Source organism: Antennarius striatus, chromosome 14, assembly GCF_040054535.1.
Source record: "Antennarius striatus isolate MH-2024 chromosome 14, ASM4005453v1, whole genome shotgun sequence".
NCBI classification, from domain to species: domain Eukaryota; kingdom Metazoa; phylum Chordata; class Actinopteri; order Lophiiformes; family Antennariidae; genus Antennarius; species Antennarius striatus.
Genome location: NC_090789.1, coordinates 15,031,403 through 15,045,728, shown reverse-complemented (window position 1 = coordinate 15,045,728; position 14,326 = coordinate 15,031,403). Strand labels below are relative to the sequence as shown.

General features: G+C 41.3%; 1 protein-coding gene across 1 annotated transcript; it reads right to left on the bottom strand.

Annotated features, from left to right (window-relative positions):
- Window positions 1-8,733: 8,733 nt before the first annotated feature.
- Window positions 8,734-14,298, bottom strand: csnk2b (casein kinase 2, beta polypeptide). Its single transcript, XM_068333650.1, has 7 exons — window positions 14,186-14,298; window positions 13,607-13,688; window positions 13,006-13,108; window positions 12,212-12,327; window positions 11,039-11,114; window positions 10,344-10,533; window positions 8,734-10,046 (listed from the first exon to the last, which is right to left on the bottom strand). The coding sequence occupies exons 2-7, from the start codon at window positions 13,676-13,678 to the stop codon at window positions 9,956-9,958; spliced, it is 648 nt and encodes a 215-aa protein (XP_068189751.1). The 5' UTR covers window positions 13,679-13,688; window positions 14,186-14,298; the 3' UTR covers window positions 8,734-9,955.
- Window positions 14,299-14,326: the final 28 nt, after the last annotated feature.

Sequence of the window (14,326 nt, the reverse complement as noted above, 5' to 3'; positions counted from 1 at the left end):
CGGCGGGGTCGTTTGTTTGCTTTATAAAATCGCAGCTCCCGCCCGACAGTCACCGTGATCCAATCAGGAGGCTCCTCCCGGGACATCCGCCCAGCCCTGCGCTTTCTGGAGCGCTCCCACCTGTGTGATTGACAGGGAGGGGGAAGAATCCCACAGGAGACTTCAGTCTCTTCACTACTGTTGCGGTCAGGAAGGTGAAACAAACAGCGCATTACTCGGGCAGCAAAGGGGATGAAGATGAGATGATGACCTTGACCTTGAGAAAACTATGTCAAGGTCAAATTTCAGGAACCGGATAAGATCAAAGCTAGTGCTTTTGATCTATGGTCTGAGATATTTTCTATCCTGAGATATTAAAGCACATATCTTAGGAACTGGATAAGATAGAAGGACGAAACAAAAGCCGTTCAGGGAGGCAAAGGGATGACAATGAGATGATGACCTTGACCTTAAGAAACACTAGGTCAAGGTCAAATTTCAACTTTTGTACACTCAGGAACCAGATAAGATAGAAAGACGAGGGAGAAGGCCAGTGTGAGTGAGACCATAGATCAAAGCTAGTGATAACCTTGACCTACCCTGAAGCTTTGACCCTGACCTACCCTTAAAGTACGTCAGGGTAAGTCGCTGTTTGGCTGAATTGGTTTCATCAAATTGTCCATAGATGTGAGTGTATGCGTTCCTCGTTCATGTGGCCCCACGGTGTGCTGGCGACACGTCCAGGGTGTACCTCACTTCTCACCTGTAGCCAGCTTGGATAGGCTCCTGACACACCTGACCCGCAAGGTCGAAACAGCGGCAATGATGTCCATCTCGTCCTCAAGAGAATGGACGGATGGACAGACGGATGGATGGATGGATGGATGGATGGATGGATGGATGGATGGATGGATAGATGGATGTTACCTAACCTGGGGGCGGCAGTGGCTCAGTGGTAGAGCGGGTCGTCCAATGTTCCTAAGATTGGCGGTTCAATTCCCACGCCTGCCCTAAAAAAAAAACACCAAGAGTGTGAGCTGACAGTGGGAGGTGTCAGCTCACACTCCGGAGCACTGCCAAGGCGCCCCTGAGCAAGGCGCCATCCCCCTTTATAACTTGCTCATTTGGCGCGTTCCACAAAGGGGCTGCCTGCCACTCTACCTCCCCCTGCATGCCTACTGGCCCCATTGTGTGTGTGTGTGTGTGTGTGTGTGTGTGTGTGTGTGCTACAGGGCCCTGTACAAACTAACATGTATGCATGCATTTGAAGTATTTACTAACTAGAGTGTGTTCTCAATTTCCCTTCGGGGATCAGATCAATAAAATTAACCTCTGACTGGTTGAAAGACTCCCACTTTTTTAAGCACAGTGCGTCCTCGCGCATTCGCGCATCAACGCTTGCGACTTCACCTCATTGCTGATTTTTGGTAGGCAGTCACGTGATACCGTGCACACATTCTATTGGCTGACGGCATCCAGAAGTGTGCTATGTTCTTGGAGTCTCAGACTTCCGCGAGACACACAAGTGCTTCTAACAGTCGATAAGAGTGTGTGAAAAGGTAATACAGATAGAAGGTGGTTTAATATCAGTATGGGGAGGGGTCATAAACGTTTAAATTACTGTAAATAATGAGATAAATTCTTTGTCGCCATTTCGCTGAATTCATTATTCGTGTGTGGTTCCTGGAACACATTAACCATCAGGAATGAGGGTGCGCTGTACTTTACTTAAATAGAGAGGAGATGGTAGTTAACAGAAAACAAAGGGTCTGAAGGTTCTGGGTCGTCCAGGTTGTTCTAGGTGTTAATGCTAAATGGAGACTGTGGAAGTTGAGGTTCTCAAAGACATTTAATCTCAAATCGACAAGGCTTCTAAAAGCCCTAACAAGAAGTCTGGTTTCATTTTGATTTGATGAAACAATATAATGAGTAATTAATAACATACTACACACATAGGACTACTTTTCTGCAAGGACTCACTATGTCTTCTGTTGAGTTCTGGGCAAATGTTTCTGATTTACATGTTTATCTCTAACTGTTCTTGATGTCATCTGATTCTGTCCATGGAGCACACAGAACACGTTCTACACATGCATGTAATGCATTTCACATGACAAACATGAATTCTGTTCCGTTCTATTTGGTTGCTTTTGGACTTGAATGTGTGTGACTGTGATTGGTGTGTAATACTATACATTATAGAGGATATATGAAAACAATAATTAGTACATAACAGAGTTCAAGCACGTTCCCACACTCCCCTTTCCACACACCCACACACAGATCTCTTAAAGGGGACGCATACAGACACACAAACACACACAGGCCACACGCCCATTTTTGGTTTCCATGGCATCCCTAGGGAGAACCCAAAGGAATTTTTATCTCATGACAGTCACACCTTCTAGCAACTCTCAACATAAAAGAGAAAAAGGATATGATTGAATTTGTCCTTTTTTACACCATTTAGTTTTGTGAAACCTCACTCACAGTTCATTCTGTCGCATGATGGCAAATGGTAAGCTGAGGCTGACAGGAAGTAGTTTTAAGGTTTAAAATGTGGACTAAGGCTTCGACTTCTGTGTGAGGAAACTAAACTAAACAACCAAGTAAACAATGTTAACAAATAGTAACTAGATCCTTACATAAACAGGCATTAGTGAAGCGCAGTCACAGACGGCAACATCCCGCGATCAAAGCAGTAGCTTTGATCGATGGTGTTACTCACTCTGGTGTTCACCCTCGTCTTTCTATCTTATCTAGTTCCTGTGTGTACAAAACTTAAAATTTGACCTTGACCTAGTTTTCTCAATGTCAAGGTCATCATCTCATCTTTATCCTCTTTGCCGCCCGAATAATGTGCTTTTTGTTTCATCTTTCTATCTGCAACGGTTGAGAAGATATTTGGTGGACGCATGGACGAATGGACAGACGGACGAACACACAAACGCTGACAATTACAATAACATCACCACTTTGAAGCGGGATGTAATAAATGCAGGTCAGGTTTAACCGGGAACACGAAAGATATTTTCTGCCACTATTTCAATAATTTAAAGGGTTTTAAAACAAAAGTGAGTCAAATAAATAACATTATATATTTTATCTAAATATTTATCATTGTCAAAATAACACCACATAATGTTGAGCTGCATGAACTCCGGTTAAAGAAGGCTGAAATAAAAATAGTAATGCAGGAGATTCACACCAAGTCAGTGAGTGGATGAAAGGTTATAAGTGAGGATAAATGCTTTTTACAGTTATATTAATAAAACTGAACAAAGGAAGACTCGGGTCTGTTAGCCACAGCACACTAAACAACAGACCACATGCAGACTCCCAGTGATCACGTCCTGAAGGACTCCGTGTTCCACAGAGCAGCTGTCAGAGAGCTTTACAGGTTAGACATGGTTGTCCACAGCAGCTCAGGGGACATTCAGCCAGTCATATCAAACAAAGAGGAGTTACATGTTTATTATTTACCTTCATCCACCATCTGTCGTGAATAGACACAGAATCACTGAGACATTAGTCTCTTCTTGAGATCACAATTCTGGTGTAAACCGCAGCTTGTATTTTCAGTTTAAACTCTTTTTTTAAAAAATCTGTTTTGTCTTTACATTAATGAATGGGGTATACATTAAAAAATATCAATAGTTTGTCTGATGGTATGGATCTGTTTTTATAAGGGGTATTCTGCCTTCTATGTTCTGGTTACATTCATCTGAGTTTTATGAGGTTTAATTGAATTAAAAGGAGCTGTTGGACCTTGGACCTTGGTGCAATTCTAGTTCGTAAAAGTAACATGGAAGAGGATTTTCTCACTGTCAGGACGGACCTTGACAAAGATTTTAAAAGTGTATTGGCTTAACAATTGGAGATATTATTTTCTGAATGAGGACTTCACCTTCACTGTAGTTCATGGACGGCTACGTCACCATACTAATTCGTTTTTTCAATGTTTCTCGTATGTTTAAGTTATTCTGGCCACGTAGTAGCCTTCATTGCATTTTTAAAGACTATTGATTACTGATGCTGATGTGTTGAAAAAATGTAATTTTGAATGTTTCCATGTTTCCATCAGGTGAATTTCCATCACTTACAATGTATCTTGACAAAATAAGGGGCTTATTTTCCCTTGGAGATAATATTTGAAGACCTCATTGACCTCCATTTATGTTCCGATGCCCAGTGATCGGTTTGTTTTTCCTGCAACCTGCGTTTCAGGTGAGGTTTTAGCTGGAAATAGCTATAGTAGGAATGACCGTTATCACGTGCTAGGCCATGTATTTAGCCCTTAGAAATGAAACAGGTCTTGTTAGTAATGTAAACATGGTCCATTTGAACCATTATGGTCAGAGAGTCACATTAGTAATCAATTCTGAACAGAGGGAGGGGTGTTTCTGCAGATCCACCATCAAATTTTGCGCTTGACATCTTTCTTGACATGATTTCAAGGAGAGAATTTGATCAGTGAATTCATTCAAGCAGGCAAGTCTGGTCTTGTCCTGAGTCTGTCTTGTAGCATTTCACTGCATTTGTTAGTCTTGTAGTGTTTGCAAACTAACTAAAGCATGTTGAGAATGAGTTGCTAAGATGGTTGTCATGGTGCGCCTTTAATGATTATCTAACCATTTGGTCTTAAAAGGGCCTGGTTTGGTTTCCTGCCAGAGGGCACAACCATCATAAGACGATGTCTTCAGAGTCATGGTTTTGAAATATTTCCCTAAGAGGGCGGCCCGGTGAAATGCTTCTATTGTTATACCCACAGATCCTCTGAATGTTGAAACTTGTGTCGTTTGGACGGAGGGTGTGTGGTAAAAATCAGCCAGACTGCTCACTTTTCGTCCACCAAGACACGAACAGAAAAGTCAATAGGAAAACTATAAATTGTGTGAAAGAAGAACAAAAGAGGTGTGAAATATGTAAATATAGTGCCTTTGAAAAATGTGCAGAGAAAATGTCAAGGTAGAAACATTCAGAAAGGAATGTAGATTGATTCTAGACACAACATCCATTTTCAGAATTATTCAACTCATGATCACATTGGGAATTTATATAATTAAAGGTATTGTAAGGGAAATCCCTTGTATGTGGTGATTTCTGTTGTTTTGTTCTGTTTAGGTTAGTATTTGGTACGATCTTCATTATGAAGACAAAGAAGCACAAATCATGTGCACACAGACATGACAAAAACAAGTTACGTGGATTACAACTGAATACATTTTTTGCAAAGTTGTGGCTCAGACGTGTTTACACATGTCTGAAGCACAAGAAGACAAGTAATTGTGGCCACCAGCAGACCTGTTACGCTTCTGAATGAGCAATTAAACACAAAGAATGAGACTAGAGAAAGTTCCCCCAAAGTTTTAAATGCTAATGTAATGTATAACTGCTTATCAGCAGTGTGTGTAAATGTACAGCTGAGGCTCATGGGAATGTCATTTATTCTGCAGATCGAAAAATACACTGCTCACAAAAATTAAAGGAACACTTAAAAGAAACACATTAGATCCATCAGATCTCAATATGAAGTTGAATTTCTATACAAATAACGACACGGCAATTTCATAGGAACAAAAAGATGCCAAGTCTTTTAATGGAAATAAAAGTTTTCAGCCTACAGAGGGCTCATTTGTGTAGACACCCTCAAATCAGAGTGAAATGAAGATGTGGCAGGCTACTTCATTTTTTCAAAAACTTAATTTCTGCAACTTAAAATGCTTTTCAGTATCTTGTGTGGCCCCCATGAGCTTGTATGCATGCTTGACAAAATGGCGGCATGGTCCTAATGAGACGACGGATGGTGTCTTGTGGAATTTCTTCCCAGATCTGTGTGAGGGCATCCCTGAGGTGTTGTACAGTCTGAGGAGCAACCTGGCTGCGCCTAATGGACCTAAACATAATGTCTCACAGATGTTCTATTGGGTTTAAGTCAGGGGATCGTGAAGGCCATTCAATTGTTTCAATTCCTTCATCCTCCAGGTACTAACTACATACTCTTGCCACATGAGGCCGGGCATTGTTGTGAATTAGGAGGAAACCAGGACCTCCTGCACCAGCGTAGGGTCTGACAATGGGTTCAATGATTTCATCTGGATACCTTATGGCAGTCAGAGCACCATTTCCTTGGCAGTAGAGGTCTATGCGTCCCTCCATGGATATGCCTCCCCAGACCATCACTGACCCACCACCAAACCCGTCATGTTGAACGACGTTACAGGCAGCATGACGTTCCCCTAGTCTTCTCCAGACTCTTTCACGTCTATCTCAGATGCTCAGACTGAGCCTGCTCTCATCTGAAAAGTACAGGGCGCCAGTGGCAAACTTGCCAATTCTGGTGTTCTTGAGCAAATGCCAGTCGAGCTCCACGGTGCTGGGCAGTGAGTACAGGGCCCACTACAGGACGTGTTCCTGATTGTTTGGGTAGAGACATTCACACCAGTGGCCCTCTGGAGGTCAGCCTGCTCAGCCTGTTCTGCCTTGCACAAAGGAGCAGGTATCGGTCCAGCTGATGGGTTGAAGACCTTCTACAACCCTTTCCAGCTCTCCGAGAATAACCACCAGTCTCCTGAAATCTCCTCCCTGCTCTGGAGATTGTGCTGGGAGACTCATTAAACCTTCTTGCTGCAGCACGTGTGGATGTGCCATCCTGGAGACGTTGGACAACCTGCGCAACTTCTGTATGGTTAAGGAATCGCCTCATACTGCCAGTAGAGATGATCATTCAAGCCAAAACCAGCCAAAAAAGATCAAGAGGGAGAAACTTGAGATGACCTCCACATGTGAAACCAGTCCTGTTCTGAGGGTTTTCTAATTGTTGCCACTGTAGTGCACCTGTTGTTAATTCTGTGAACACCAATACATCTGAAAGAGATTAATGATGCCCTCAGCTGCGAACCAACCAGAAAAATATCCGACAGGTTTAATTGATTTCATGCCAGGCCCAATTAAAAAAGTGGTCCTTTAATTTTTGTGAGCAGTATATAAAAAAAGTATTGGCCAAATTGATCTTCAGTAACCTAACCTGGTCATGGCCATTATGATACAGTGGTATTGGAGCAAAGTCAGCATGTCATTAAAGTGACTTGTTTCACAGAAGTCCATGTTAGTTTTCAAGCACACTGATGGACTCACTGGGTACGAAGACACACTGTTAACATGGCTCATAAAAATCATTATAATCCAAACATCTGCAAAAAAAAAATAAAATACTGTGCCTGTCCTTCCAGGAAGTGTTGAATTATTTCCGATGACTAAATGAAAGGCGGTGACCACAGTTACATTACCAGAGGGCAAACAAGATCAGCCAGGGAAGCTTTTTTTTTTTTTGGACATCGTCACAGTGCAACACACACAGAAGTCTGACAAAGATACAAGAAATAACATTAGTCTGTATATCTAGAAACCAGTTCTCAACCCAATACAGAACCTGTGGTTCAACCAGAGCTCCCAGCAGAGAAACGTTCTAGAGATAGGACAGACCAATCCTGAGAAACTTTCAAAGCATATCTATTTAATTGTTTACCCGCAGGTGTTAACATCAGCAAACAAAGTATATTTTCACTTGTGTCATACAAAGGTCGTTTGACACTTGCAAAGAAAAGGACATTGAATCTACTTCAATGCCCAAAGAAAAGAAAATGCAATCGAGGTTAAAAACTTTCCAAACTGTCAGCTTCAACTTGTCAGAGATTAAGTTGTCGTCTGGCCAAAATAGGCAAAACGGCGAGTTATAAAATGGAGCCTAAAAAACATCATCTTGCCTTTCAAAAATACGTGTGTGTGTGTGTGTATGACTGAAATTATTCCTGAATCTACTGCAGTGTTATCCTGAAACAAATCTATGAGGGGGTGAAATGGTGCAATGCCTTCTGGGCGTGGCAGCGGCTGAACATTTCCCAGGTCTACGGTATAACAAGTAGCCAGACTGACATGATTATCGTTACTCCATCGTCTCAGTGAGGTGTTCTGGTTCTATCCCATTACAGGAGGATGGTCTGATCCCTCCGGTAGCTTCACGTTAAGAATTAAATATTAGAAAAGAGGGAATTCCTCAAGTTAAAAGGAGTTGAAAGAAGACGAGGAGATGGAATAGGGTGGTTCCCCTACTGTGGTTTGAGGTTATCCTGAGTCATGGAGGAACTCCTCCTTTTTTCCCTCTGGAAAAACTGACAGCAAGCAGCCACATGACAGCAGAACCAGCTGTCAGAGGAAAAACACTACATGAGTCACGTATGAAGAAGCCATATCATAGTGTTTACCAGCATCTGTCTCCTAAGGTGTTTCTATTCATTATCCCGGGTAAAGGTGCAACATACTTCCAGGGTAAATTAGGATTTTAGTCATCTGGAGTTTCCATTCTGGCCATTGGTTCTTCAAATATGGAAGTAAATCCGTAGATCAAGCGTGAGTGGAACCTTAATGTTTTACTTGGGTTTTTTTTTTTCCATCTTTGGGAAATCTTTCCTTATCTGCTGTTACTCAATTCACATGAAACACCACAGCAACCACACCCTGAAGCCAGACACCCACCATTCCTTCTGCACTCAAAACAAGCCTTCCTACAAAGACTAAAAATACATTAAAACAAAACAAAACAAGAATGCTGGTACTGTTGTGTACATGCTCTTTCAATTTTACATCATACTACGGACTTAAAATCAAGTTGTAAACATGGAAAAGCTTTCATAACTACCGATCTCTCTGCTGACACTATGTGGCATCTCGAAGAAATTCAGCGTCAAACACGTATGAAAAGAAAATAGAAGTTTATTGAGTATTCTGATTCCTGTTCACCCTTCCATAATAGAAGACGCACAAAAACAGACAATCTTTAGTTAAAATCTGGACACATAAATACCACCTCTCGTGAGTCATGACATCCCAAAGTAAAGAAGAGCAGAAGGGCTGAGTGTCTGCTCCTCGTCTTAAAACAACAAAGACAAATGGATGAAGGTCTGTCTCTGAACCTGAACATAAATAATGAGGGTGTGGTGGGAACAGCTGAAGGAGTCAGATTGTCTAGAGTTGTATTCGAGTCAATCGTTTGAAACCCGGTACCCCGATCTTCTCTCCGTCAAGAGGAAATTCCGCATTTATCAAAAATGTCAAATGACTTTGTCAACGAAGCTGCCAGGGAAAAGGTTTGACGAGCACACAGACGGTTACAGAAATGGCACACGGATTACAATTATCTGGATGATTAAGAAAATCACTTCTTCTTCACTTCTTGTAACAGTAGGAAGAAAAAAAAATGCTGCGACTCCTGAAAAACTAAACATTCACGGTGTTTTCTCAGAATTTCACGGCGAGTTCATGAGAATACTCCATGTGACCACTCTGAGAAACAAAGAAAATAAATGAAAAAACAAACAATGCTGGATGTCTCTATGAATGAGTGTACACGCGTTGGAATGGGGGGAAGGGGGTTACCACCACTCTTTACCAAACGATGCCAAATACAGAACAAACTGAGGCAGAGGTGATTCAGCTACTGCACTTCTTCAGTTTTTTGTCCCAATACTCCAGCACGAACACTCCTCCGAGGGGGGGGGGGGGTTACCACCGCCCACTTGCTGTGGAATCGTCTCTTCAGTGCGTTTAATAATACGAGTGAATAACGGAAGCATCGGGCCCCCGTATAACTCAGCTCCCTCCTACTTCACCTCCTGTTTTTGGCACCAATGAGTTTGGTAAGGCGTGTGCATGGAATCCCAAGTGTCTGGATGCCTCTACTTATTATTTATTGTTTGAGAAAGAAAGTGTGTGTGTGTGTGTGTGTGTGTGTGTGTGTGTGTACGTCTCGCTCACACTCAAAAATCTTTACACTTTTTCATGTGCCCTAAATCTAATCCAAAAATAATAATAGTCTTCAGGGTAGGGAGGAGGCATCTGTTACATGCAGGTGACCCCTCCCCTTCTGATGATTATTCTTCCAGTCTTCTCTCTCTGCACAGATCGTCCAGCCTGTCCTCTAGCGAATGGCCTTGACGGGGCTTTTGAAGCTGGAGGCTGCTTGCAGCTGCAGCTGGTAGGCCATGGGGTGGATCTTGAACCCGTAAAGCCTGGAGACAACAGACAGGGACAGACGTTTGTCATCGTTTCACGGCTTTGGTAACAGGTGCACAAACAGCAGCACAAACCACATAAAAGGACCAAGAGATGACAAGCATGTAGACTGAATCTGATAATTACATTATGATCAACAATGTGTCTGCGATTTGGAAAACTGCTGCATGAAGATAACCACATACCAATGCTGAACCTTACATGAGACATTCTCCAGAAACAAACAGAAAAATAAATTAACAGGGATTCATGAATCTATAGTCGTACGATCATTCTTAACCTGCTACACTAACCTTGGGACAAACTGGTTAGCGGGTCTCTTGGGCCGGTACTCTGGGTGAACCATGAAGAGCATGTGGGGGAAGCCGGTGCCGAAATAAGCTCCATCTGTGTGGTGGTGCCTGGAGGACTTCGGTGTGTAGACATCCATACATTTGGGACAGTACAACTTCACCATAGCCTCACCTGGGATGTCTGACAGACCTGTGGAGGAAGAGGAAGGCGCGAGCTACATATGAACTATGTTGACCACAGGCAGAGCTGATTTAAATATGATCATTGCTAGCTGCTAATTTTATGTCTCATTTGGGGTCGCATAAAAATAATTCAACAAAGGAATAATAAAAGGAAAGCTTTGAAACAGGTCATTGTGACTCAAATCTATAAAAATACAAAGGGTTAATAAAATGCAGTGCCCGAGGCAACGTATCTGTCGGCTGTATGAGAGTCATACATCAGACAGTTTACATATTCAAAGCCCCAAACAGACGGTAGCACCGTCCAACAAATAGTGTGTAACCTTAACTGAGTTCAACAACATGCAAAATATAAATGCAAAGGAATGGAACAGGGTGACACGTTTTTTACCACATAGTTTGAATATTTAACCGACGTACAGCTTCACAGTTTAAAGCTAAACAAAACACATATTGTTTAAAATGTTGGTTTTAAAAAAACAACTAGAGCTCAGAATCATGTTTTTACTCACCAATAGGAAGCATGTTCTGATTTTCACAATAGACCCGGGGGCAACATCCAAAATCTGCCTGTTGATATTTCTCTAGCTGTAATTAAAACAGAATTTATGAAACAGTAAATAGATTATTATTTTACAACTCAGGATTACAATATGTTAAGTTTCTTTAATTTCCAATGTGACAAAACATTCCTTTTCACACTGTATTTCTGGGATTACAATGTGTTACTACAATACGGAAGCAAATAAATTGACGTGATGCAGGATCAATGAATGACGCAAGTTTGCAAAGACTTGTACATCGTGTGAAACACAAATGTTTCTTCTACAGTAGCAGAGAGTGGAACCTCAAACTGAAAATATTCTTTCAACGTTCAACTTTAAAACGAGAGTTGGCTGGAAAATTTAGTCAAATAATATTTACAAAGAATATTTATAGATTCTTCTGACAATTCGATAATGACCTAAGGGTTCATTTTGACAGTTGCATCAATATTGGCTCACTTGTCAATCTTTAATTACTTACAAGTCTATTAGAAGTCAGAAAATATAGGAAACTACTACTTATCTCTTTTGATAACTTACTTATTTGATCCAAGATCAATTTACTATGATTTTATTATTGATGAAAAAAAAATTCATCAAAGCTGGACATAAGTATCTCAGGTTAGGGTTAGTTTCTGACACAACAGACTTATTTGTAAAAGTTGAGAATAGCGCTAAATGTACTGAGAGAACCTTCGCGAGGGCCCGCCGCAGCGGGTCATGTTAATGGGTATTTATCTCCACTGAAAAACTGGAGCAGCCACAGAAACAACATGTGGGAAGAAGAACTGTAATTAGAACAAGCAGCTTGTTTTTCTGCCTTCAACAGGAGCTACCGATTTGTTGTGAAACAAGACAAACCTTTTAAACATCAGCCTTCATTACAAAGTGTGGCAAATGATGTAAACCTAGAAATTATTGTTGGGAATAATGTATCGTATAAAACCAATGTTACTGAGGTACTAGGTACTGAGCTACCACAGCCTCCTAATTTCATCTTAAATTTAATTGTAAACACAACCATACCTTATAAATATTTTATATTAAGTCAGCAACAGCTTCAATACTATAATAGTGTAAAAAGTTTTCCACCCTAAAGCAGGTGTGGGTGGTGGATTTTGAGTTGGAGCTTGAGCCTACCATTTGTGCAATGCCTCGGTTTGTGAGGATGTAGCGCGCGTGGATGAGGCCGTACAGCATCTCAGCTGCCTGCTCGATCAGGTCGCTCTGGTTGGGATTGTCCTCCAGCTCCTCATCTGCAGACAGAGAAGAACATCAAACACAGCTCTTCTCTACATTTCTTTTGACAGTTGAAAGAATCAAAACTGGAGATCTTCAAAAGGAAAGAGAAGTGAACAACAGAGAAAACACCCTGTTTAGATGAAGAAAAGGGACAGGTAATAGTTTTGAACAGTTTGATTCTCGAAAGGGTTTTCCACAAACACCAAAAAAGATCCAATAAAGACTGTGAGAAACTTGCATTGTTCCACACATTTTAATATGTAAACAAAGGTGGAGAGAGGAAACATTGTATTGCTGAATAGCAAGTATGTTTAATCATTTGGAAAGAAAAGAAGCATCCTGGACTGCAACTGATCATGTGACACAATCTCAAAGATGGGAAAAGCAAAAGCTGACATATTAGCCTAATAAATGACATGTCAGGAAAGTCTCCAAAAGCAAACACCTGAAGCTCCTTCACCCGCTCTCCTTTATATATTACACAATGTCTTTGAAATAAACATGCAGAAATAAATTTAGTGTCAACATTACATTTTTAAATTTGTTTACAACTTCTTCTGTTGACGTGTTTTTACAGTTCTCCTTCCTTCTCGATAATTATTCATGGGCATTCAAATGGAGATAAGGAAACATGAGTCTATGAGATTTCCTAATTTATTTCTGAGTGTGGGGGCACGAGTATAAATACAGACCTGGTTCCAGGTCCAGGATCATGTCCAGTGCCTGGCGGTAATGGGGAACCTGCTCATTGAGTCCTGTCAAGTTGAACTTGTCTTGGATGTAGTCCTCGTCCACCTTTAGTGGGGTAAGGGAATCAGAACAGAAATTGGATTTGGGGTGACAAAATCTACAGAAACAGATATACAGTAGTGAAATAGAGACGGTAAGGAGAAGATTGTTTCTCTGTCAGACAGAGAAATTGTAAAGATCTCAGTAAACATGAGCAGATATGAGGGCAACCCATGGTTTTTGTTAAACTACAGACATTTTATGCAATTCCTCGAAGGTTTCAGGTGAACAAAATGTCTTACCACATAGTACGTCTCCACACAGAACTAGGAAAATATATAAATTCTGGGAAAATTAAATAATCAGATGTGGTCGTGTTCTTGTGCATGTACGGTGATAATAAACACAACCAAAGAAAGAGAAGGGTGATAAAACAATCTACCTAACTCGCCTCTGTAGCTGCACTCTTTTCTGCTCGACAAAGTCCAGCTTTCATTAATTATGGTTCGTTTTTCTCCATGGATGGAAACAATCGTCATACTTGGACCAGACAGAACATCTCACCTCACAGAAGAATTCATTCCCCCTCAGTCCACAGAACCAGGAAATCCAAGACACCTCCTCAGAACTGCTCATCTCTACTGATCTGTAACATATTCAAGTGGCTGCATCAACACTCCATTCATAAACTCAAAAATAACAACAACCCTCATGTCGAATTATATATTATATTCACGCTATATTCACGTTATATTCACGTTATATTCACGCCTGTGACTTCAGACTGACGTTAGCTGGAACCTGATACCGGCTAGGCTACCAGCTATGATGGACAGTAAACTGCTTGCTTCGTACATACCAAGAGTACCGTATATTTTAGCAACGAATCTGTCAATAACGAATGTTATTTTATCTAAACACAAACTTCGTAAACATATCGTGTATTCACGCGGGATGATAAGTGGCTAATGCGGCGCTAGCACGCTGCGCCAAAAGCTACTAGCGGATTCGACGCAAAATGAAATTCAATATGGCGCAGATGTAGAAAGAAATTTGGCGACAAACATTGCTCTACGCGGAGGTGCTTCTTCCTCTGTATTTAAGCACGTCTGTACAATTATTTAAGTTCCTCATCCAACTTACCCGCTTCTCAACTTTTGTACTGAAATAATCAGTCGGAACGCAGCGAACGCGCCAGTGTAAATAAGATGGACACCACCTCCCAGTTCACCCTGTATGTTCTTCCTCGTCCACCACCGCCGAACGGCAGCACGGAAGTCAGTG

What these genes read in the sequence shown, in the direction of transcription:
- csnk2b (XM_068333650.1), bottom strand. Translation starts at nt 13,678, where the DNA reads ATGAGCAGTTCTGAGGAGGTGTCTTGGATTTCCTGGTTCTGTGGACTG. An exon ending in GGAATGAATTCTTCTGTGAG is followed by an intron (nt 13,109 to 13,606) that starts GTGAGATGTTCT and finishes ACCCCACTAAAG; the next exon opens with GTGGACGAGGACTACATCCA. An exon ending in GATCCTGGACCTGGAACCAG is followed by an intron (nt 12,328 to 13,005) that starts GTCTGTATTTAT and finishes CTCTGTCTGCAG; the next exon opens with ATGAGGAGCTGGAGGACAAT.